At 52.9% G+C, this 24,478-nt stretch overlaps 1 protein-coding gene across 1 annotated transcript in view; it reads left to right on the top strand.

Moving 5' to 3' along the window:
* KSR1 (kinase suppressor of ras 1) overlaps positions 1-22,427 on the top strand; it is a 47,582-nt gene extending 25,155 nt beyond the window's left edge. Inside the window, exons 3-20 of the mRNA XM_088535596.1 lie at positions 5,307-5,454; positions 6,927-7,398; positions 7,796-7,800; positions 9,512-9,572; positions 9,730-9,813; positions 10,340-10,401; positions 10,510-10,616; positions 10,901-11,069; positions 12,289-12,330; positions 13,268-13,322; positions 13,974-14,019; positions 14,824-15,203; positions 15,926-16,022; positions 16,558-16,691; positions 17,036-17,167; positions 17,485-17,620; positions 17,994-18,127; positions 22,349-22,427. Of these exons, the coding sequence (XP_088391722.1) occupies positions 5,307-5,454; positions 6,927-7,398; positions 7,796-7,800; positions 9,512-9,572; positions 9,730-9,813; positions 10,340-10,401; positions 10,510-10,616; positions 10,901-11,069; positions 12,289-12,330; positions 13,268-13,322; positions 13,974-14,019; positions 14,824-15,203; positions 15,926-16,022; positions 16,558-16,691; positions 17,036-17,167; positions 17,485-17,620; positions 17,994-18,127; positions 22,349-22,427 (2,343 nt within the window). The remainder of the gene's footprint in view (positions 1-5,306; positions 5,455-6,926; positions 7,399-7,795; positions 7,801-9,511; positions 9,573-9,729; positions 9,814-10,339; positions 10,402-10,509; positions 10,617-10,900; positions 11,070-12,288; positions 12,331-13,267; positions 13,323-13,973; positions 14,020-14,823; positions 15,204-15,925; positions 16,023-16,557; positions 16,692-17,035; positions 17,168-17,484; positions 17,621-17,993; positions 18,128-22,348) is intronic.
* The last annotated feature ends 2,051 nt before the right edge of the window (positions 22,428-24,478 follow it).

The following is a 24,478-nucleotide window of genomic DNA, read 5'->3' as shown; positions in this document are numbered from 1 at the left end:
GGGTCCTGCCTGCAGGTGGGTGCTGGGGACGAGGGGACCTGCCTGCAGGTGGGTGCTGGGGACCAGGGGACCTGCCTGCAGGTGGGTGCTGGGGACAAGGGGACCTGCTTGCAGGTGGGTGCTGGGGACAAGGGGACCTGCCTGCAGGTGGGTGCTGGGGGCGAGGGGACCTGCCTGCAGGTGGGTGCTGGGGACAAGGGGACCTGCCTGTGGATGGGTGCTGGGGACGAGGGGACCTGCCTGCAGGTGGGTGCTGGGGACCAGGGGACCCTGCCTGTGGATGGGTGCTGGGGACGAGGGGTCCTGCCTGCAGGTGGGTGCTGGGGACAAGGGGACCTGCCTGTGGATGGGTGCTGGGGACGAGAGGACCTGCCTGCAGGTGGGTGCTGGGGACGAGGGGACCTGCCTGCAGGTGGGTGCTGGGGACCAGGGGACCTGCCTGTGGATGGGTGCTGGGGACGAGGGGACCTGCCTGCAGGTGGGTGCTGGGGACGAGGGGACCTGCCTGTGGATGGGTGCTGGGGACAAGGGGACCCTGCCTGTGGATGGGTGCTGGGGACGAGGGGACCTGCCTGCAGGTGGGTGCTGGGGACCAGGGGTCCTGCCTGCAGGTGGGTGCTGGGGACAAGGGGACCTGCCCCGCTCAGGGTGCGTGCGCAGGGACAGGGCAGCCTGCAGTCCCCCCGGCCTCCCCTGCTCCTTCTCCTTTGCTTTGCTGCCTCCAACCAGCTGCCGCACAGAACACAGGGGCTGCCGCAGAGCGGGTTCTGCTTCGGAGATGTGCTGACTTTGTTCTGCACTTTGCTTTTCAAGTGTTTTCTAGAAAATGATAGAGTCCTTGTTTCAAATGAGGGGCTCTGGAGATGCATTAGCACTGTGTATGTGTAGCTGATTACAGAAATTAATGCATAAATGCTTAAATATGGTGTCCTGGGAAAGGAGATATTTGAACTGACAACTACAAAAGGCGGGACAAGGAACCATGTGGACAGGGAGCTGCATTTAAGCAACCTCGTGGTCTCTGAAGGATGAAAGTTGCTCTGAATATGTACCTAGGAGAACACCCTGCTCTGGATTGCTGTTCTCCCCACTGGGTTCCAGCAGGGAGTGGGAGGCAGGAGGGTGGGAACAGGGCTTTATATCCCTGTGCCCAGGGTGACTGGGTGTCTCTTGCACATCCAGGTTACCTGGCTCTGGGCTTGGGACTTGTCTGTCTTCCAAAAAGAAGAGAGGAGCAAACAAACTCCATTGATTTCTTTTCTGTAGTACCTACAAAGTTTCTTCTCTGCCTTTGCCCTTGTTCTTTCCAGAAACTTCAGAATTCTGTTTCTTCTCTCTTAGAATTTGTCACCATCTTAAAAAGTAATTTAAGAACTAGCCACCTCCTTATCATCCTCTGCAACGTGTCTGAACCGGCCTTGCTCCGTGCGAAGCAGGGGTTCCAGTCAATCAAGTCTGGGAAGCTGTTTTTAGTGCAGCCCCTGCCGTGCACGGAGTGGGGGTGAACCCTGGCCTGGCGCACGCAGAGCCACGGGGCCGTGGCCGGCCTGGCCGCGGGTGGCGCGCACGGCGGCGGCTCTGCCCACGGGGGTGCGTGCCTCCCAGCACGCGGGTTGGTGTCCTTGGTGGCTGCCGTTTGCTTGTGGACCCGTCCTGTCCCCAGCGAGGTTCGTGCTCAGGTGGTGTGCGAGGAGTCGGGAGCCGGTCACGGAGGAGCCGGGGCAGCGCCCGGCACCGCAGCGCGGGTGCAGGAGGGGCAGCGCCACGCCGCGCGGTTGGACCAGCTCGGGCTCGCGGCCACGCGGGGTGCAGCCCCGGCACGTGCTGCGGAGCTCCCGGGGCGCAGCGCCGCGCGGGCGCCCCGTGCTCTGCTGCGGCAGACCTGCCTTTCCCCACGTGCATCCTCGTGTCCGCTGCCAGGGCAGCCGCGTGACCCGGCGGGAGGACTCGGGCCCCGGCGGGGGTTTCTGTGCTCTGGGGCTGCAGAGCGTCCCTGTCCCGCAGCCCCGCGCCCAGGGAACGCGGCCGCGTCGCTGGCTCCCGGCGTGGGGTCGGGCCTCGGCACCGCGCTCAGGTGGGTCCCAGCTGTGCCAGGAGCTGGGCAGCGGCCCGGCACGCGCAGGGCAGTGCTGCGTCCCCCCGGGCCTCCCTGTGTCCCAGCAGGCCGCCCGCCGCAGCCGTGCCACGGAGCAGCCACTGCTTTGTCCCGTCCCCAGCGTTGCTGGTTCCACTGTGAGAACAAACCGAGCGGATCCCCTGGGGCATTCCTGACTCCAGGCCAGGGCTCTTTGCTTCCAGCTGTTGCCACCCGCTTGACACGGACATGTTATTGGAAAGAGCCTGATGTTTCAGTGTTTGTTATCAGGATACTGTGACACGAACATAATGCCATGATCTAATGCCACCGTTAGGCTGTTTTGTGAGGACCTTAGTCAGGAAGAATACAGGCACAACCCGCCAGGTCATTTCTTATTGCACTGTCATTTGCTCCATACGTGAGGAATGGAATGGATGCCGAGAGGGAGATGCTCTGCACAACCATGCTGTGTGCGTGCTCGAGGCTGAATGCAAGCTCTGCATTTCACGGGAGAGGCTTTCCGCAACGCTCAAACTCTCCAGAAATCTAATAACGCAAGGGGTTTTCAGTTCCTTCCTCATTAGCCTCTCTAGAAAGCCAGAACATAATAAAACCCAGCAGAACAAGATGTCCCTAAAGGCATCCTGACATGCTTTGCTCAGAGCTCTCAGCGGGAGTTTAAGCACCTTATGTAATGGGCTTTCTCGCCCAGCATCTGCGTCTTTCGTGGAGGATGGCTGGTAGGTGCTGATCTCGGAGGAGGCACGTGGGGCCCTGGCACCTGCCCGGCTCCGCGGGAGCAGCGCGAGGCGAGGGGCAGGTCGCACCGCTTTTCCTGAGCGCTAGCAGGAGCATTAGCCCTGTAGGCTTATCTGCAGGAAGGAGTCTCTACCAAAAATAACCCATCCAGTGCGATAGATAGCAGCATTTTTGCCTTGTTTCAAGGATTTAAGTTGGATACCAGACAAGATTAAAGCCCTTCTTACACTGCATGAACTCTTCTCCCTGACTAATTCGGAGTAACCTTTGGCTGGCTTCTCGGCTGCTCTGCGGTTTGCTTTCTCACTGGTGAACGGGTATGTGGAGTGCAAATGCCTGATAAGCAGGTGGGTTTTATAGAAAAGTCCTTTTGCCTGCCCTGAGAAGGGATGATTTCCTGCTTTGGGCTTTTTTAGCATCGTTTGAGCTGAGTAAGACACGAGGTTCTGTGGCAGCTGCTGCAGTTATTGCAGGTCTCTGCTTCCTGCTCCCCTTCAACCCGGCCGCGCGGTCACCGCGGCCCCGCGCGCGCAGGGAGCTCTGCGCAGCCGCCGGCGCCAGCTCCTACCTGGCGGCTCTCGGCTTCGTCGCAGCAGCCGGGGGTGACGCAGGACACGGTATCGAGACGGTCTCGCAGGGCTCAGGTTGACCCGTTTTATGCTAAGCCACCACATATGTGCAGCACGAGGGGCTGTGTAAAGAAAGCCTCTTACTGCCCTCCCTCCCCGCTTTGGAGGCTTATTTCTTCTGTCGCGTGTCATGGGGGCTGGCAGCAGGTCCAGAAAGTCTGAGCTCTTCCCGCTCAAGGTCACTGGGATTGTTTAAATATAATCTGCTTTTCTGTACTTATACTTTCCTACAACTTGCAATTCTGTCTTTCTAAAATTAAACCAGTGGGTGAAAGGGTGGCCGGGCCGGCGTGGCCCCGCGCTCCTCCAGGGCTCCAGCAAGGCCCGGTGCGGAGGCCGTTGCCGCGGGGCCTCGGCGGCGCTGCCTCCTTTCCTGGGGCAAGTGCTTTGTTGCTCGTGTTGGTTTTCCTGCTCTTTATCCAAGTGGAAGTCACTTGAGAACCAGCTTTCTTGGGGGGATTTGGTTATTCCTACATCTCGGAGTGCAGATGTGCAGGAAGATGGACAATAGTGGGGTGGGGGAACCTGTACCATTATTACCATTAATTAATCAATTATAAAAGGAAAAGCAAAGGTACCGCACCTGTGAGCGGAGCTGCTGTGTGCTCCCGAGCCGGCTGCGTTGTGTCTCATCCTGACTCATGACTGAAGACACGGGTGCGTTTCTTAGACTTTGCTCCTGGCCTTTCCTGCTTTCTCGTTTCCTTTGCTCCGTGACAGCAGTCCCCTAGAACGGGAGGTTTGTGGTTACTCGGGGTTGCCTCGTGCAGAGCTCCAGAGGTCGGCTCTGTTTGCAGCGCTGTCATAGCTGAAATTAAAAGCCCTGAGTCAGGTCCCAGAGGCACAGCTTTGCATTAACCAAGTTGTGCTTTTAAAGGACACGCAGCAGCACTCGTGCAAAGCTGATTTACAGCCTGTAGGGCTTGAAGGGAGCTCTAGGTATCTGTGGGATTTCAAGCTTTTTACTGTCAGTGAGACATGCTTTTGAGTTTCCCCTTTAAATAAAAGCCTGGAAACCTCTATTACTTCACATGATCACGGGAGTCGGAACTGTAGGAAAGAGGCCAAATGTTGTGAAATTTGTGATCTCATTGTAAGAGCAGGCAGCAGGGAGGTTTGTTTAGGCAGAACTTTAAGGGAAATTCCTGGGTATCTGGGCTATGTATCCTGGGTTTGTTTATCAGCACAATCGCTGTGGATTGCACTGGAAACACATGAACGGGGGAGGAGGGAGGCAGCACAGCTCCGCTCTGTGTCTGGAAATACCAGGTCATTGCTCGCTGTTTAATCTCTTGCGTCCTTTGTGCCTGCGTGGTTTAAACCCGCCGGTCTGGGGCTTCGGCGCGTGAAGCAGCACACGAGTCCTGCACAAATGTCTCCAACAAGATACGAGTAAGGCAGGTTCTCTAGTGGAGGAAAACTGCTTGAGGAGGAACCTCTTTGTCAAAACATTATTTTTTTTTTTAATGAAAGAAGCCATTTTCCTCACTGTTACTTTTTCTCTACTGAAAAGCTAAATCTTTATTTACTTTCCCCTTTTCTTACCACTCTGTTTTGTGATTGTTATTTTTAATGGAGAAGTCAGGCCCGCAGTGGCAGCTTCTCTGCGAACGCGGCACGTGGAGCTTTCCGCCCCGCGGGCTCTCGTGGCGCGGGCCGGTGCCGCCGCACGGCCACGGCCACCGTCACGGCTGCCCCGCTGGCCCCGAGCAGGCAGCGAGGCCGCGGCGCTGCCTGCAGCGCAGCACGACGGCCAGTGGCCGTCTGTACACGCGTGTGTGTGTGTATATATGTGTGTATCTGTACGTATATAAAGGTATGTATCTTTTGTTTTTCTGCAGAGAATTCCAGAGGAGCTAACCTTAGATGCCTTACTAGAAATGAATGAGTCAAAGGTGAAGGAAACCATGAAGAGATGTGGTGCCAGGGATGAGGAGTGCTCCAGGCTCAACGGGGCCCTCAGCTGCCTGAGGAAGGTGACGGAATCAGGTACCAGCTGCCTTGTTCTGTGAGATTCAGTTCTCAGTAACTCGAACCCCATCCTGTTCCCTTTCATATGAGACAAGCTGCAGAGACCTCTGGCAGTGCCAAAGGCTTGTCCGTGCCCGTGGCTTCGCTCCTCTTTCAAACCTCTTGCCATTTTTCCTACCAGCTGCTGGAATCAAGAGAATCGTTAGCCAAACCCCAACAGCAAATGTAAGAGCTGGAGAGAACCCCAATTAACCTGAAGCTGCAGAAAGGAGAGGGTTGTATGAAATGGGCCTGCTCAGCAGAAGTATTTCAGATGACAAACTGCAGGTTCTCAGAATGCTGTTTCACCTTCATCCCCCCGCTCCTCCCCAGGCTGTTTCCAAGCACGTGTAGGTTCTGCCCGGGTGAGGGTGTTTCTCGCTGCGCACTGTGCGTCGCACCTCTCTTTGTAGAGGCCATCAATCTGTCACTGGAAGGTGATGTTTTCTGTTGGTATTATGGCAGTTCATACCACCCACAAATCATGAAGACCAGTTAATGGAAAAGCCAGCAAAACAGTTCAATTTCTTATTTCCTTTTTGTAATCTTTCTGTTTTGGGCCATCAGATATTTTCCTGGTGTACTGTGGCAAATGCAGCCGCTGTCCAGGGGCAAGGCATACACTTATTGCAACAAAATTAACTCACCTTTAAGTAAATATATTATTGTTTGTCTCCCTTCCTTTAAAAATGTTTGGAGAGGTATGACTATTTTAAAACTAGGTAAATGTTCAACCACTGACTGTCAATATGACTTCAGGACCTGAAGCCTTGACTTTCCATCTTGATTTTTTTAAGTGATTAAGGACATGCTTAAATGAAGCCAAGCAGTTTCCGTGCCGAGCTGCACCTCTGCGCTCACCGCAGTAACTGCCTTCCTGCTCCGCTGCCCGCAGGCACCAGCGCTGGGTTTTCCCTTTCGCGCAGAGGTGGTGCCAGCTGCGGTGCCGTGGGACGGGCGGCGCGCGGCGCTGAGGGCCGTGCTGGGCTCTGCGGGCCCCAGTGTGACCATTTGGCTCCTTTGTGCCCGGGGAGGGGTGGCCGGCACAGTCCATGCTGGGCACCGCCGTGCCCGGTGCCGGCAGGGTCTAGCAGCGCGGCAGCGTGCCCCAAGCGGTGCCTGGGAACCGCAGTTCCCTTCCCCGCGCCCTGGCCGCCTTCTCGGCTCCATACGGTGGTATTTAGGAATCCAGCTGGCTAACAGAATACGTTTCCCCTGCTCAGAAGGGACCGGCCTAGAGATAGGCAGAGTAGCAGGTTGGATGCACTGATTTGTCTAAGCCCAGGCTTGCCGCGGGCCGGAGGCGCCTGTTCCGGGCACCCAGCTGTACTCCACGTTGCTCGGTGGCCCCGCTCCGGTGGCACTCGCACCATCGTGGAGTGCAGGACCACAAAGGCAGCCCCACGCTGCCTCGCGCGCCTCTGTGACTAACCCTGCTCTTTGGTGGCCAGGTGGGGAGCTGAGGGACGACCTGCTGGTGCATCTTCCCGAGAGCCATCGGGAGAGCAGCTCCACGCCGCCGCCGGAGCCGCCCGGCTCCTCCGCGCCCCCGGGGACCGCCAGCCCTGCCCTGCACCCGGCCAGGGGCAGCAGCCAGGCCCGTTCTGCCTCCGTGTCCACAATCCCATCCTCGGACTCTGTTGCTTCGAGTCACGGACCCTCTATCTATGCAGATAACCTCCTGGACCCCTTTGCCTTCCCCGCGCACAGCGGCAGGTTAACCCCAAGGACTCCTCACAGCATCACCATCACTCCACCAACCACTCCTCAAGCCAAGAGACGGCACAAGTTGAAGCCACCACGGACTCCTCCACCCCCTTGCCGGAAGGTGTTTCAGCTGCTACCTAATTTTCCAACCCTCACAAGGAGCAAGTCCCATGAATCACAGCTGGGCAACAGGATAGATGAAATTCCTCCAATAAAGTAAGCCTGACATTTCTCCTTCCTTGTGGGTGCTGCTTGGCTCTGCTCACGACCCCAGTTCTGATGCTGTGTAAAAGAGTGACTGTCTGGCTGCCTGAGCCTGGTTTTGCTGTAGTCTGAGAACCTCTGTCAACACCATGTTCTAGGATTTCAGCTGCTAGTGTGAGCTTTAAAGTAGCCCTCATTGATGATGGTGCCAACGTCCCTGATGCGGGCGCTGCCGAGGAGCCCTCCGGCCGCCTGGGGTCCCGGCTCCGTTAACGCTTGCTGTCCGCAAGCCGCAGTTCTTGTGCGTTGGGCCTGGGGCTGGGGTGGAGCTGCTGCGTTCGTGGCATGAGTTCATCCCGCCACACGAATGGGAATGTCTAATTGATTGTTTTTTTCTGTTGTCCTCTAGGTTCGGTAAGAGATTTTTACAGTCTGTCTTGGTTTCACGGCCCGAGGGAGGACCCCGTCCAGTTACCTGCAGCATCTCAGCAACTTCAGGAGCTGCTCAACAGGGCCTCGTAGCCCAGCGTGGCCTGTGGGAGAGCTGCAGGATCCTTACAGGGCCCTTCTTTGTACCTTGTAGTTCTTCATATGAATGAAGCAAAAAAAGGAATGCAGATATTTTAAGGACAAGAGCAAGGTTTTAGCTTTGTTTGCAGTTGATGGTCTGTGAGGTCAGACAGTGTTTGTCTCTTGGTACTAGATGTGCCGTGACTCCATTTCTGTGGGGATCCAGTGCTAAGTTTCTTTGCTTAATGAAGCTGGATGGCTGCATGCAGCCTTTGCAGAAACAGCTCAGCATGTGCTTGAATAGGACTGTTCATACACTGAAAGACTGGCAGGACTAGGACTTGTGCTTTTATCCAGGCAATATACCGGTATTAATAGTTTGGCTCTCCTGATGTGATTGTGGGCATCCTGATAGAGACAAAATGTGTTAACCCTGAAGCTAACATAAGGAGCTGTGGGATAACTCAAAACTACTCACCTTCCTCTTAAGTACAAAAATCTGTAAGGATATTAACTACATGGGTATTTAATGCCCTTTGGAGCAAAAAATTACTTACAAAAATGAGAAGTATAAAGACCAAAAAAAAAAGAGTGAAATGAAAATGTAAGGAGAAACCTGAGCATTTCTCTATGGAGAGTGATAGAATATATGTAATAAACAAAGATGGCATAAGGAATTTAAATGGAAATGAAGTCTCATTCAATTTTGCTTTTTCTCTTAAGTTCATTAGGATTCTTCAAGTAAGTGTTTAGCAATCTTAGATAATGTTAATATGACTAATTCGTTGTAGGTTTGGATGGCCAAACTAGATCAGTTTTGTGCAAATATATTCCTTCAAAAAACAACTAGTTATTACGAATGCTTAAAACCGCAGATGCCTTAAAAAGTTCGCTGGAATAGTGATGAAAAAGGATGTGGTGCCATCTACGGTCAGAGGGAGGCACAGGTTGTCTGCAAGCAGTGACCCTGCCCCGGCCTGGCCGCGTGGGTCCTCTCCACACAGGCCTTGGAGCACTAGATGTAGTGCAGAAATTCAGCAGAATCCTGTGCTGAGGTGTGGTAGGAGGGCTGGCGCCGTCACTGCTGGAGCACTGGATGCGTTCTGCAGTCTGTAGCTCCTTTTCTGTGTTCATTGGCTTGTAGATGGTCACAGGCAAATCTCTGTATTCTTCTGGGTCACATCGACTCCATTTATAAAACAGAGATAATACAGTTCTCATCATTAAAAAAAAAAAAAAAAACACCTTGAAATCTGTTGACCTTGCCTGAAAACTAAGAGACAGTATTGCTGGTAAACCACCTTGAAGAAAGTAAGTGTCTGACTTCCAGCTTATAAAATCTACTCTCTTAAATGGGCATCTGATCACATTTGATGATTTCCTGATTTCATTTGATGATTTCCAGCACCAAATCTTACTTTACCTGGTTTCTATGATAAAACAAATTGAAGAGCAGTATCTGGTAGCTTTACAGCAGAAGGCCAGTCCCAGCCGTGCTGCTGGCAGTGTCGTAGCTGCTGGTCCTTCCCTGTAACAGCGATGGTTTGGGGTCTGTCTAGCCTGGCAGCCCCCTCGTGACTGGTGCTTCCCTGAACACCCTTCTGTTCCCCACCAGAGCTCTCGCAAGGATCCCCCCAGATGGTACGAAGAGACTTTGGCCTCGCCGTGACGCACAGGTGAGCGGCACAGAGGAGCCGGGGGCTCTTGTGGGAGCGCTGAGAAGCCCTCTCATCCCTCGTGGAAGAGCTCGGGCTACAGCCTGTCTGTGGCTACCCACAACTGCGTGTTTTCTGTCGACACTGGCTGACATCATTTTCCCCTTCTTCTGCTTAGGTTCTCTACAAAGTCTTGGTTATCTCAGATTTGCCAAGTCTGTCAGAAAAGCATGATGTTCGGGGTGAAGTGTAAGTACTGCAGGTGAGCACACAGATGATCTTCTAGAAAAGCACCTTACGTTTTGATTCATTAAAGTTCGCCAGTACCAAATACGTTTCTTGGTGCGATGCACTCTTAGCAGTGGCATGCACAATCATCTCAGGCAGCTCCTGAGCTGGCAGTGGGGTGTGTTGGCATGACCTGTGTTCAGGAGCTGGAGCCTGACACGGAGGGACCGATTTGGTCCCCTACCACCGGCTTCCTGCCTGATCACGGGCAGCTCCTGGTGGGAGCTGGATCCCACAGGGGTGAGGAGCCCGGTTTTTGACTCTGACATGACTGTCCATAGCGCTAAGATTTTTGACAGTCTTCTGTTCCGCGATAGGAATCAATGAAGGAAACTAGTACAAGTAAATGAGAGTCTGGGCTACGTGTCTGTCTCGAATAAGCCCAGTGACGCACGTAGCAGTCGTGAGGGGCCGGCGCTTTCCCGCGCGCTCTGAGCTCGGCGGCCGCCTCCTCTGGGCACTGAACACGGGCCTCTTCACATGCCATCGTTCTCTTTCAGGTTAAAATGCCATAACAAGTGCACTAAAGAGGCACCTGCGTGTAGAATATCCTTCCTTCCCAGTAAGTTTTCTACAAAGTCTTAATACTTCATCATAATTGATGGTACCACAAGACTAGAAGGCTGATTAAAGCTTTTTCCCTCCGCCTCTTCCCTAACCTGTTTTTCAGTAACAAAAATCAGGAGGACAGAGTCTGTCCCTTCAGATATCAACAACCCAGTAGACAGGCCGACGGAGCCGCAGTTTGGAACTCTTCCCAAAGCACTAACTAAAAAGGTACGTGGTGGCGGGAGCGACTCGTGTGTGCGCGTGCCTAAGGAGTGCCCGTGGGGAGGGGGCCAGCAGCACCGTGCTGCCTGCAGCAGGAGTCACTCCGATTCCAACCTGCTGCTGCGGGAGCCTCCGCTTTGCAGAGACTGTTCTCCGTGGAAATAGCTCGTGCACAGTCCCAGCCCCTGCGCCCCTAGAAAACATAAGCTCCAGCAGGCTAGAACCAGCTCACTTCTCTGTGCTCAATTAATGCCGAGGAGAGCTTTTCTCACCGTGACTTTGCCTTGCAGGAGCACCCCCCAGCAATAAACCACCTGGACTCCAGCAGTAACCCCTCTTCCACGACCTCCTCCACGCCGTCTTCCCCAGCACCTTTTCAGTCTTCCAACCCTCCCAGTGCAACGCCTCCCCCGAACCCCTCTCCTATGGGCCAGCGGGACGGACGCTTTAACTTCCCAGGTAAAGCTGCTTTCTCAGGAGAGCTGCCCACGTCAGAGGCCTCTGTGCAAGAGGAGGCCGATCCAGACTTCCTGGGTAGCCGTAGGTTTCTGAAAACATGGCTGCATCTTATGCTAGGTATGAAGGTGAATCAGTTAGCTGACAAAAGAGTCTGTTCTTACAAATTTTAAACTGGTATCAACAATAAAAGGTACTTTTTTCAGAAAACCACTTAGTGAGGAGTGCCGGCACCTTTCTTACATGACCTGATCTTTCAGTTTTCTCCTTTTTAATGATATGCTCCTCCATTTTCTCCTTGTATTGCAAAGTGCATGCTGCTTGCCATGTTTGGCTGCCAGTGGTGTTGAATCATGAACAAACTGACTGCTAGAGCAAAACGTGAAAAGGAGAGCTGGAAGACTCACCAGTTCCTTCCAGAGATAACCAACAACTAACGCTCATTTTCAAACATTTGTCATACAGCTATGGTGGTAAAGAATTTACCCTGCATAGTTTATAGATAAAGGATGTAAATGTGCAGTCCTCACCAAGGTTCTTGGAGGCAAATATGCCTGACAAGGGCCAAGACTTACACAGCAAGAATACATTTAATTCATTCTACCTGGAAATTAAGCCCCATGCTGCCCCAGAGCTCCCGCATCCAGCCTGTCACACAGCTGTGTTTTGCACCAAGCCTTTGGTCTGTGAGTGAAAGTCACTACTTCAGTGCGCTCAAACGGAGCAGAATCAGTGCCTGAGTTTAGGATAAGAATTCTACTGAAACCCCTGGATGTCACAGCTTAATGGAAAGGGCTTGCAGAGGCTCATGAGCTTCAGCTCCTTGGGGCATTTCTGGAAAGCTGCAAGCGAAGGCAGGGGCGAGCACTGAAGCCCAGAAGGGCCTTCCCCGGGCTCTGCCGCCAGCACCTGGGGCTCTCTTTCCCTTGGAGGCCCCGTGCGCTGCTTTTCTGCCAGGTTGTCTGTCTGTTGGTCATACAGCTTCCATTGGAGGGCTGGGTATCATCTTGGCCGTCCAAAAATGCATGTGCTGAAATTCACCCCCTCAAGCAAGTTGATAATCTACTAACCTATTTCCCAACAGAGAGTTGGGACTAATTCATTGAATGCGTGTGGGCACTTGCTCATGATCCTCTAACTTGTTTTTTTTCACTGGATTTTTTTCCTGTCTTGCCCCCTTCCCCTCTCCTTTTTTTTTTTTTTTTTTCCCTTTCTGGACAAGCTGCCTACTACATTCAGCATAGACAACAATTTATCTTCCCAGGTGAGTTGATTCTACTAACAGCTTGTGCTGCCTGTTTGTAACCTGTGAACTTGTGCTTGTTTGCTGCCCTTCTTTCTAAACCAGCGCGTGCTGCCTGAGAATGATGATTCTGCTTTTCAAGCAAAAATGGCACTAAAGCAAAGCCTCCTCTCATCTCAGCACAGAAATCACACAATTCAGACCTCCTTCTCCTAATATAGTGTGATTTATGTACTAGGATAAAACTGCTAATACTCAGCAGTATAATATCAGATTTCTGCTGGGGGATTCTGCACACAATCGTGTTCTTCCTTTCAAAAGCAAACCTTCCTGCCTCTACAGGCATATGTTATTTATCTAGTACAAACAACCACTCTTTCATTTCAGGAATACTGAGCTAACCTACATAAACTGAAATTCTTGCCTATGGGATTTAAGAATGATGCAACTCTATTCATTTAGACAGGTAGAAGCCATATGAAAATGTGTTTAAAGTGGCAGCCTTCATGCTTTTCAGTGTGAACTACCAAAAAAACAGCAGTCAAGTGTGAGCTTCCTTCGAAGTGTCAGAACTTCCCATGCGCGGGGATACGGTCACAGCAGATGCGCGACTGCAGCACAAATGCTGTCCCCGTTCTCTGAGGATTTGAATATTCCTGGTTGGCTGAGGCAATTCCAAGGAGTGTGAGCAGAATACAGACAAGGAGTGATCCTGCAAGATGTTACAGATAAGGCAGTGAATGGGAAGAGGATTGGGCTTGGTCAGTACACAGACATGTAGGTACTGTGGAAGATAAGCACAGTTTTAAATAAATAAAGATATAAAATCCTATAGTCTGCAGTTCAGTTTACTTCGTAATTCCTGCATAATAAGCAAATAATCATTATTACGAGTGTTACAACTTCAGACCTATAAGGGGGTATAAAATATATATCACAAATGCTTTTATTTTCTCAGAAATTCCCAGTCCTGCACAAGTAGCACAGCATCCAGAAATATCTGAAAACACTAAGTAAGTATTATTAATTCTTTTATTTTGCTGACAATCTTCAGATCACTGCATGGAAGCAGTATGTTTTGGTCAAACCCCACGTAACCTGCTGAACTTCCCCTCTGAACACTCAAGGGTTTATGTTAGTCAGCAGGGATGATACTGCTCTTGGAAGTTTTATAAATCTGAGTGTGATATTTCCTCCAAATGAGGGAACAAGAAATTGATGCCTTTAATATGTGGTTCTGCTTGTGTGCGAGTTCCCCAGCTCAGAAGCATGCAGTGAAATAGAAGTTACAGGTTTTTACAGTTTAAAGAGCTCTGGATACTCAGCTGGAAGCAGACACCTAAAACATTCTGAATTGCAGGACATGCAGAAGTTTTCAAGTCTCCTTCGCTAGCGCTCAGAATTACTGAGCCCGCTGTAGGTACTGCAGAGCGTTGCTGGTGGTGCTGTAGCCCCACTGCCCTCCTTGTCTCCATGTCAGGTCTTTGTCCTTCATTTTGCAAAGCAGGCTGAGAAACCCTTCCGTGAGGCACAGCACTCGTATTTTTCTCCAATTTACTGTGTTGCTCTCTGCTCCCTCGCGGTCTGCTGCGGGGACGTGCAGCAGCTCGGGTGGATTCGCGGGTATTGCTCTTACTGTAACCCTGTCTTCCTTCCCGTGCTAGTGCTGCCGATGCGCCGGGCACGGATGGAGCTCCTGGTGAAGCAGAGGTAGGTTTTCTGCTCTGCCCTTTCGTGCAACCACAACTGCTGTGCTACAAGCTCAGTAAGAAAGCTGTGGCCGTGAAATTCTCTGTGGATTCCCAGAGCTGGGGCTCCCTGCCAGGGCAGACTGTGCCCTGTCAGCGCTGCAGGGATCAGCTGAATGCTCGGGATAGATGAAAAGAGGCTGAAACAAGGAAGGAATTTTAATAATCACCTTTTTTCTCATTGTGCCTGCATGATATTTTTTAAACTTTTAGCTCACACAGTTTGGTACAGCCATTTGAAACCTTACAAGAGCTCTAGGTCTGTTATTGCAGTTATTTGGCAGGCTTCAGCTCTGCAAGTTGTGTGTGTGCAGGGGCTGTCAGTGGTCACGCTCACGGTAGTTCCTAGCCTGCAGGTGCTGAAAGGGCTTATAAATAAGGAAAGCTGGTTGTAGCTTTCCACAAGACTGTCCACGCTGCAGTCGGACAAGTGTTAGGCACTGCTGGAATCGAACACGGAACGGGGTTTGTTAGGATGGGTGGACCAAGAAAGATGGATCCATGTTTTCAGCAGAAATTACTGAATTTTGAATCAAGTCCAAAGGAAGAAGGGTAATAATCCTAAGAAAAGTTTGGGGTTAGTTGAAGAATGTAGAGGCTCTTGACTCTTCCTTTTGAAGTGATCAATAGCATTGCCACACAGACATGTCTACAGCCAACTCATTAAAATCCCTCTCTCAAAACAGTCTTGGCATTGTGTGCTGGGCTGATCCTGCCCCTCAGACAGCACTCCGATGTATTTTTCCCTCCTATTACTTCTGAACAGGTGGAAGAAGCAGAGACAAATAAATCAGAACCTGAAGATGATGAGGATGAGGTGGAAGACTTGCCAAACAGACGGCCACACTTGCAAGGGATGATCTATCGCAAACCCAGCCAGACCAGCGTCTACCTGCAAGAGTGGGACATTCCCTTCGAACAGGTTGAGCTGGGGGACCCGATCGGTCAGGGACGCTGGGGGAAGGTTTACAAGGGCAAGTGGCACGGAGAAGTGGCTATCAGGCTGCTGGAGATAGATGGAAACAACCAGGACCATCTCAAGCTCTTTAAAAAGGAGGTGATGAACTATAGGCAGACCCGACACGAGAACGTGGTACTTTTCATGGGAGCGTGCATGAACCCTCCTCATTTAGCAATCATTACCAGGTGAGGACATCATTTCTTCTCGCTATTACTGTATCTAAACCTCTTGCTGCAGTCAGGAGGTGGCAGACGTGAACGCAGTCCGGGCTCAAAGGCTCCCGCTGTAGAGCACGGGAAGGACAGGCTTGCCAATGAACCCTTTCAAAACATGTTTCCCTGACCAAAAAGGGTGGAGAAAGGATAGATTCAAGGGTTTGTAGGTGCTGCATGCCTCCGTTCGGAGCCCTGCCCGCTCAGGGAGATGACAAGAGATGTGGTGCTAGCAGCTCTTGAGCTTCTGCCCTCTCCCCATTTCGCAGGTTCGACGAGGGGGGTGTTGGGGGGTGAATCAGGGACGTTTCCCGCAGAGCGTCCCCGAGCGGCCTGGGGACGCCGGGCAGTGGCCCCAGCCATGCGGAGCTCGAGCTCCGCGCGCTCGCAGGGCTCCTGCTCCTGCTCCGTGCGGGTGAGGCTCAGACTGGGGTCCTGAGAAGTGGGGTCCAAAGAAACCCTCTGTATCCTTGAAGACTCCTTTCTGACGAGCGTCCTGTACACACACAGAGCCGTACACCAGTTGGGTCCTTAACATTCTTCAGAAGGGCCTCAGCAGGGAAGAGGGCTGGGATTTCGTCACTGGGACAAGAAACCCAACTGAATATTCAGTGTTAAATTTTTGGTTCTTTGTTTTTTTTTCCCTCCAGTGTTTTGGAAATGTTTTTCAAGAATCTTCTTTCTCTTTGCTGTAGCTTCTGCAAAGGAAGGACCCTGCACTCATTTGTGAGGGACCCCAAGATATCCCTGGATATTAACAAAACCCGGCAGATAGCCCAGGAGATCATTAAGGTAGGAGTGTGCTGTGCTGCCAGGAGGCTGCAGAGGTTTCTGCTGTGTATAACTACCTGCCACTAAGGTAACACAGCCTGAATTAGAGACCCTTCTCTCCATGGTTTGCACAGTGCTTTCTGTGCTTGATTTGAATATTGCTTAACTAAAACAGCATCTTCAAAGCTGCCGCTTCCTCCTTGGCAGAAACACCCTGTGAATTTAGTCCATTACTGCACAACTTGTGGCAGTTATTCCTTGTTCTCATGCGTACAGACTTCCTGGGAACAGGGAGGCCTCCAGGCATGTAATGCCCGGAGGGCCCCGGCAGCCTCCCAGCTGCCCTGCTGTGCAGAGGATGAAAACCAAGCGAGAAGCGAAGCGCTGAACTAAGACCTGCTTCCTGCCTCCTTGCAGACGCCCTTGCACCCGTGTGACTCAGGCAGCTGCCGCATCCCTGCGTGCAAGTGCTCACTGGTGTGCAGGCAGAGAGGGAGAGCTCCTGGAAGCAGGCGGAATAAAAATGTACCTCTAAATGTAATAAACTTTCTTCCAGGGCATGGGCTATCTTCATGCAAAGGGGATTGTACACAAGGACCTGAAATCCAAGAATGTTTTCTATGACAACGGGAAAGTTGTCATCACTGACTTCGGATTATTTGGAATTTCGGGAGTGGTTCAGGAAGGAAGGTAAGTGGAAATGTCAGGCCCAGGTCCACTGCTAGAGTGAGCGAACAGGGGACTTTAGATGCATTGCATGCTGCAAGCAAGCATGTCTGTTGCTTTTGTACATACACACATTTGGGAATCTGCACTTTCCTCTCTCGTCCTGCTCACACTTCAGCAGCGCAGGACTAGAAAGTTACAGGCCAAGATGCACGTTTTTTTTAATAGGGCAATAAACTTGGAAAGAAATGTCAGCCAGAACATTTGAGTAAATAAAGTCAAGGTAGCAGGTGAGGCACACGTATGCGCGCTGCACTGCTCAGAATTGGAAGTAATTTTTCAGAACCACTTCTCCTTCTTGAACTCAGGAGAGAGAACGAATTGAAGCTGCCTCATGACTGGTTATGTTACCTGGCCCCTGAAATCGTTCGTGAGATGGCCCCTGGGAAGGACGAAGACAAGCTGCCCTTCTCCAAAGCCGCCGATGTCTACGCGTTTGGGTAAGAAGCGGCCAGGAGTAGCAGGGTAACTCGCTAACGTGTTGGAGCCCTGCGCTGGGCAGGCCCCGGGGCGCTTCCCCCGGCTCCGCACGGAGCTGGGATCGCAGCTGGGATCCTCCTCCCCTCGGGCAGCAGAGCCGGCGGCGTGGCGGGACGGGACGGAACGGGACGGGACGGGACGGGATGGCCCGTGTGCTGCGCAGCGCGCGGCCCCTGGGAGCCCCTGCGCTGCAGCCGCCACCGCCGCCGCCGCCGCCGCCGTGTGGGGTGTCCTCGCCAGGCCAGGCCAAGCCCTGCTGTGTCTGTTGGTGTTTCAGGACTGTGTGGTACGAGCTCCAAGCAAGAGAATGGCCCTTCAAAAACCAGCCTGCAGAGGCTCTTATCTGGCAAATCGGGAGTGGTGAAGGAATGAAACAAGTCCTGTCAACAGTTAGTTTGGGGAAGGAAGTCAATGTAAGTACCTCCGTTGCAGGAATCCTTACAGCTGTTTACCAGGGATGCTGGCAAAAGGGAGCTGCTGAAAGAGGTTTGTCTCACTGCAAGGCTCAAGCCAAGGAGCAGGAGAGGGAACTTGTCAGAACCAGCTCCCCGATGAGGCAGCAGCCTCTGCCCACAACCATCACACATAGCTGGACATCCACCACTACCCAGGGTACCCCCCAGTACGAATGTCCAAGACTTCTGTTCTGTTTGTATCCCGCCTGGGCTCCCACAGGCCAGAGTGCTCAAGCAGCAGCTTCAGCTGACTGGTTAACGTGTGGAGGGGCTGGGGATTCACCTGTGAATTGACTGGGGACATGAAATGAGTCACAAATATCCTTTGCAGGAAATTCTGTCAGCGTGCTGGTCGTTTGACCTTAGTGAGAGACCCAGCTTCACTGTCCTTATGGATATGCTGGAAAAACTGCCAAAATTGAATCGTCGGCTCTCCCACCCAGGGCACTTCTGGAAATCTGCAGAGTGAGTACCCGCTGCGCTTGGAAAGCTTCTGCTGCTCAGTTTGCCAGTGAGATTTCTGTCCTCTATCCTCCCTTCCTGGGAGCTGCCAGTCCTCTGATAGGAGAGCAATAGCACACTGCTCTGCTTCTCGAGTTACTGGGGGATTGTGCAATAGAACAGGCACTCAGTTCACACAGATAAATTTCTACTCACACAGTTCAATTTCTATTGCAAAATATTCCCTCCTTCCAATACTTATTTGCTCAGCTGCCTGTTTGGTTTGCAAGGGAGGATCTACCAGGAGGCCTGGAAATGGCCAGCACCGACCCCCCAGGAGTCGGGGCAGACGGGACGTCACCGTCTGCCTTTGGGGCTGAGCTACCCAGTAACAGCAAACCTGAAGGTTGCAGCCCCCTTCAAGGAGCACGTAGGCAAGAGAAAACCCTCCTCCTTTTTATGGAAGAATGCCCAGTTCACGCAGGCAGATAAATATAAATGCAGCATTATTGCTGACGCAGAATAATTGGCTTTGAAGAAAAGCAAAGTAAGTGCTAATTATCTCCAGAATCTCTCAATTGCTTGATACACACAGTAAATTGACAGCCAGTACACTGCACGTAAGCTGGAGTCGCATCAAGATTTGGACCAAATAAAGATAAATACTGAAGCATCAGCTTAAATCCTGCCAGCTCGCTATGCTCCTACAGTCACGTCCTTTGTTGCAATGGGGGAAGACAGATTTCGTAAGATCATGCGTTTTGTAAACTGTCAAAATGGGAAAAATCCCTCAAAATCACCTGGCTGATGCATCCCGTGACATCAGCAATGGCAGATCAGAGCAGAGGGTAAAACGCCTTCGAGCTGAGACTGCACGAAGTCACGGGGCCTAAACTCTCATCGCCCGGCTCGTGGACGGCCCGTCGGCCTCCCGGGCAGAGGTGGTTCCCCCTCGAGCTCCCACGAGCAGCCGCGTCTGCGCCAAAGCAGAGACCAAACGGACACGGTGCCGGCCCCGCGGTGGAGCCCGGCCCCGCGGCGGCGGCCAGGCCTGCCCGGGGCTTTGCCTTGAGGTGCCAGCCCAGGGTCAGGGACACCGTAACATTTTCTTTAAGCACACTGTTACATTTTGGTGACCTTGGTGCTTTTTTCCTTAAAAAACAAGAGCTATGGGAAACCAGACATGTTTGCAGCCAGTGCACATTCACCAAGTAGTATTTTCAGCATTTATTTTCATCAACCAAACCTCTAATGCTTATTTTCTCTTTTCTTGCCTTTTTGATGTTTAACCTACCCTCTTAATCCCGTAACACTTCATCTTCCTGCAGTATTTTACCATAACTAGCCAAGTACTTTTGTTCACTTGGATGGCAACTGTCATGGCATTTTGTGCTTTAGCGGATGTGGTTTGTTTGCAGTTTTGGTTGAAAATCTCACCTTTTGTCTGTTGTGTAGTTTCCCTAACATTAGTACTGGATCCTGAATACATGGCGATGTCTAAAAACTTTTAAATGGAATGGGAATGTTTCTAACATCCCTGACTCCTGTTAGCAAAGGATTCAGCATTCCCCATCCCCTGAGCTGCATCGCAGTGGCGGAGCTGTGAAGTGTTCTTGCCTGTGGCCGTGGTCACTTGCCCCTCGGTTGCTGCCTCTGCGCTGCAGCTCATGGTTGAGAGGCTCCCTGGCCCTGAACCCTTGTTGCTCCAGCTCTGCTGTCTGCCCTCGTGACTTCAATTGCCAGAATTAAAATAAACCCCAAAGGAATCCAGCACAGGCTGGCGGCCGCAGGAGCCGCAGGGAGCGGGAGATGCAGCCTGGCCTCGGAAAGGGGCCGGCGGCTTTGGAAAAGCAAAACCAGGTCCTGGCTGGTCCCCAGCCCCTCGTACCCCCATAAGCCCTGCTCCTGCATTGGTGTGCGCTTCCCGGCCCCATTACCCAGGCCCCTCACTCAGCCTCCCTTGTGACGTTTTTTCTTTTAAATCTGGTCTGCTCTCCCTCAGAGGAGCATACTCGTATTTAAGTTTTCATAAGCCATAATGCAACATTTGTGCAACGTGACAGAGGCCTTTTGGAAGTATGTTTTCCTTGCTGCAGGAACTGGCACCCCAGTTCTGCGCAGCGACACCCGCGCGCCCTCCCGTCCCCGCGCAGCGGGAGCCGCTGGCTCGAGCTGGGCCCGTGGCCCTGGCCGGGGCCGGGGCTCCCCGCGCGCGCCCTGCAGCCCGGCCCCGCGCGCCTTCCTCCGCTCTGCGCTGGGCTTGGCTTGAGGAAGGGCTTCCCTGCGGAGCAGCGGGAGAATGCCAGGCCTAAATTTGCCAAGTGCTTAATTCGCAGCAGTGTTCCCATAAGAAATTGTTCTTGAACAGCTTGTGGATCTGTGCAATTACATCTAATGGAGCTGTTACCCTGATTAGTTTCCCTAGGTAGACGGACACTCTTCCTCCTGCCAGGAAATGCCAGTTCATGTAAATCTGCATCCATTAACACTCCCCTTTCCTGCATGCTTTGAGCAGAGAAATATTTCAAGTGTCAGTGTTCATTACCAACACCGACAGTGAATTGGCACCCAGCGAAAGGAAGGGGCTGCCAGCTCCGTTACGTTCAGCTGCTGCAAACTGTTTTGGGCAGGTTACACCTGGGAGGTTCTCTGCAGCCACGTTAGACTAAAACTAGAGGAACAGCCACATCCCCTCTGAGAAATCCTTTAAGAAACACTGCGCTAACCCTGTGCTTTATTTTGGTGTAAGCTTTATAATACGTAGTTCTCAAAGGCTTGCTTTAATAACTGGTAACTAATTCTCACGGTGTCTTTTTCCCTTCCCTCCCCTGTTTCTTCGTAGGTTGTAGCTACTGGTGCAATAACGGGCTCCACCTTGCATGCTTCCATGTGTTGTATCCTAATCGGCAACTTGGACAATCACCTTCCATTTAAAACAAAACACCAAAACCAGACCAAATTAACCCACGGACATAATCAACACTTTATCCGAACTCTCCTTTCTGCCTTTCTCTGCTTGGTGTGGGCTGTTAGCTTGAATAACAACAACTGTCTGCGAGAAGTTCCTGTCTAACACGGCGGCCGGCTTTCCCTCCCGGAGCCTTCCAGCAGCTCCACGTCCCGGCGCGCTGCCCTGTCCCTCGCGCTGCGCCCGGGGCCGCCACGACCGTACGTCCCGCCAGCCCCGCGGAGCTGCGGCCGGCGTTCCCGCGGCGTTCCCGCATCCCTAGCGCTAGGCTGGGCTGGGACTGAGGCGGGAAGGTTTCCCCTCTGAGGGCGAAGGGCAGCGCGCGGGGAGCCTGGCACGGCCGCAGCGCCGGGAGCCGCGGTCGGAGGCGGCTGTGCTGGGGCTCCGAGCCGGGCTGAGAGGGGGAGCGAGGCCAAAGCTCCTTCCTGCTCCTCTGCCCCCTTCCCTGCTAACCCAACTATCGTGTTTTATGATTTTATGCTTTTGTTTGCATCTTCTGTTAACAAAATGCCTGACTGAGCATTAGGGGCTTTGCAAACTGTACCTAGCACAGCAAATATGTGCCTTTTTAGGAAAGGTCTTTCTTCATTTTTTACTGATTTCTGATTTAAAAAAAAAAAAGAAATCATCTTTCAGGGCGAAAGGTTGCGGCCCAAGGAGGCCGTGGGAGCAGAGCCGGGTGCTGGGGGCGGCTGCTTTGCCCTCCCTCAGGGAGGCAGAGCCCTGCCCGGTCCCTCGGGCGCTGCTCAGGTGACAGCGACACGTGGGGGCAGAAAGGCAGGGGCAGGTGAAAGCGTTTTCCAGCTCTGCTCTGTTTGCTTGGTTGAAGAAGGGGCATCTCCAGGAACTTGCTACAGTCTGAAAAGCAGTAGTGTTTTTTTTTTTTTTAAGCATCTTATTCAAATGCTCCTTTCCCATACAGAAATTCTATATGTCCTTTTTTTCCTTCCCTTCTACCTCAAGGGAACCCAGTGCCCACTGAAAATAACTGTCAGGCACTGACGCCCTGCAGACATTTATCAAAAGATCTCTGGTTTTCCAGGCTTTACCTCTCCCCTTTGAGGCAGTCAGCTTCGTGCTGCCTTTCCAGTGATGTGGTTAGCATGAATAAGTTTGTTGTTCGCTGTGTGATTACTTAAACCTCTTTGCCAGATGATGGGAAGTTGTGTGAGATCAGAATCTAACCCATTTTATTTCCTTTTATAGGACTCTAGCTTTGTAAAAGGAATTAAAAATAATTCTTCCCCCCTTCTCCTCTCCCTCCCCACTCTTTTCAGCATTAACAGTAGCAAAGTTGTCCTGCGTTTTGAAAGATTTGGCTTGGGAATCCTGGAACCAAGTAACCAAAAGCTATAGCTGGTGTGTAATGTGTGGTGGTGCCGGGTCTGCCTGCTCCTTCCACAAAGCCTCCGCAACCTTCAGAGCCGCTGCCGCGCTCCGCAGCGGGGCCGCCACGGCACCGGCCCCTCGGCCTCCAGGTCGGTCCCCCGTTGTCCGCAAAGTCCGAGTTCTGCCCGAGCACCAGCAGCTACATAAACAATGTTTACATTATACTCATGTGAACTATATTTTTTTAAGCATAATAAAAGGCGAATCGAGTTTAACTGCAGCCCTTCAACCAGCACTGTAAAGAGACCTCTTTCTAGTTCCCTGCTGCCCCTGTGGCATGAGCAGTCCCTCGGCGAGGGCCGCAGGGCTGCGCGCCGCGCCGGGGAGGTTCCGCTGGTGCAACGCGGCCGCGAGGGCGGGTTATCGCAGAGCTCGATGTCAGTGCCAGGACAGAGCCCAGGCCTCCTCTGCACAGAAATCACAGCACAGCCTGCTTGTTCTCATGTATTCCAGTAATGACTGAGCTTTAAGGAGACAGGGGTGGGAAAAAGCTTTTCAGCAGAGAACTGCCTTAACTCCCCTGCCGGCTCCAGAGGGAGGCAGCCGGCGCGGGCGCCTCTCAGCTTTCGGCTGAACTGAAGGCCCCTCCGCTCCTGTCGGCTTCGCTGGAGCCGAGGAGGAGGAAGCGCCGCCACGTCCCGCGTGGCCAGGCCCCATCCGTGCCCTGCCAGGATAGGGAGAAAGCCGGAGCCCAGGTGCCAAAGCCCACCTGATGCGCCGGGCGCATCACAGCCCACCCACCGATCAGTGGCATTCCCAGCAGGATGATGCTGCCCAACAAAACCTTGCAACGAGCAGAGTAACCTCCTGGGTCTTGTTCAGCAGCCAGCTCGAAGGCCAAGCGCCACACACCCGAGTCTGCTGCACCGGCTGAAGGGGCTGCGGCCCGTTCATCGCCACAGCGAGGGTGCCAGACGCGTCGATCGCTCGCAAACCCAGCGGCCTGCGAGCAGCGCGGGGACGGCTCCTGTTGCCTCCCGCTCCCAGCCCTGTCCCGGCAGCAGCGGGTCCCTGGTGCCGCGTCTCACACTGAGGTCCCTTCCCTTGGTGCCCTGCTGTAGTTTGCTGCGCTCCCTCGATCACCAGAGCAGCTGTGCGGCAGGGCGGGCGCTCCGCAGGGCTCTGCTTCTCCAGGGCAGCAGCACCCAGCTCGCTGCTTGCACGGAGAAGCGACGGAACAGAAACGTTCCCCGAGTGAGTTTGGCTGGCTAGAGAGCCTAGCTCCTGTGCGCGCAAGCCAGCAGCCATTCCTTTTACAAGGACTGTGCTGGGATGAATCTAAATGCACCTCAGATATAAAACAGCAAGTTGGTTTGGGGTTAATGCCCAGTGTGGCATTGCAGTACTCTTGATACCTTCCTTCTCCCACCACTTTGTTCTATGAAGCAAGTAAGACCCTCTGTACAGTGGCATTTAACCCCTCCGGCGGGTCCCTGCTGCTGTTCGCTCTCACACAAGTGTCAGGGTTTTAGGCAGGATTTGTCTTCTCCCAAGCACCGCTCAGATAGCGAGAGCACAACACAGGCCTGAGGTGGGGAGAGATGCTGCCTGGCACTGGCTACGTCACGAGCTCGGTAGGCAGAAACCTCTGCTGGCTTCACTATGCATTTTGCTTTAGAGGGGAGAAAAAGCAAAAAAAAAGGCTGCTACTGAAAGCAATTTGTTGCTCTGCAGCCTCCAGTTCTGAAGCACCCGTTTCCCTTGGGCACTGGAGGTGGCAGCAGCCTTGGCCCGCTCCTCGCGGCTCGTTTGTGCCACGCGGGCTCCCCACACAGCCAGCCTCGAGCGCAGAGCGTTGCGTTCCCTCGGCAGCCACAGCACTGTGAGCAGGGAAACGGCAGGCAGCAAGAGACACCCTTAGGCTTTCCCCAGCCCGTCGGCCCTAGAGGAGCCGCCTCGAGCCCTGCGGGAAGGGTCAAAACCTGCCTTAACTGCGAGGGAGAGCCCGGTTCAACCCGTGCTCCTGTGGTTAGCTCCTGCAAAACTGCTCTCCAAAAAGCAGAGCCAGCACCAGTAAT

Source organism: Tinamus guttatus, unplaced genomic scaffold (genome assembly GCF_059628265.1).
Source record: "Tinamus guttatus ecotype Peru unplaced genomic scaffold, ASM5962826v1 Tinamus_guttatus_pri_ptg000043l, whole genome shotgun sequence".
In the NCBI taxonomy this organism is placed as follows: Eukaryota; Metazoa; Chordata; class Aves; order Tinamiformes; family Tinamidae; genus Tinamus; species Tinamus guttatus.
The sequence above is the reverse complement of the archived record's forward strand: the minus strand, read 5'-3'. Positions and strand labels throughout refer to the sequence as shown.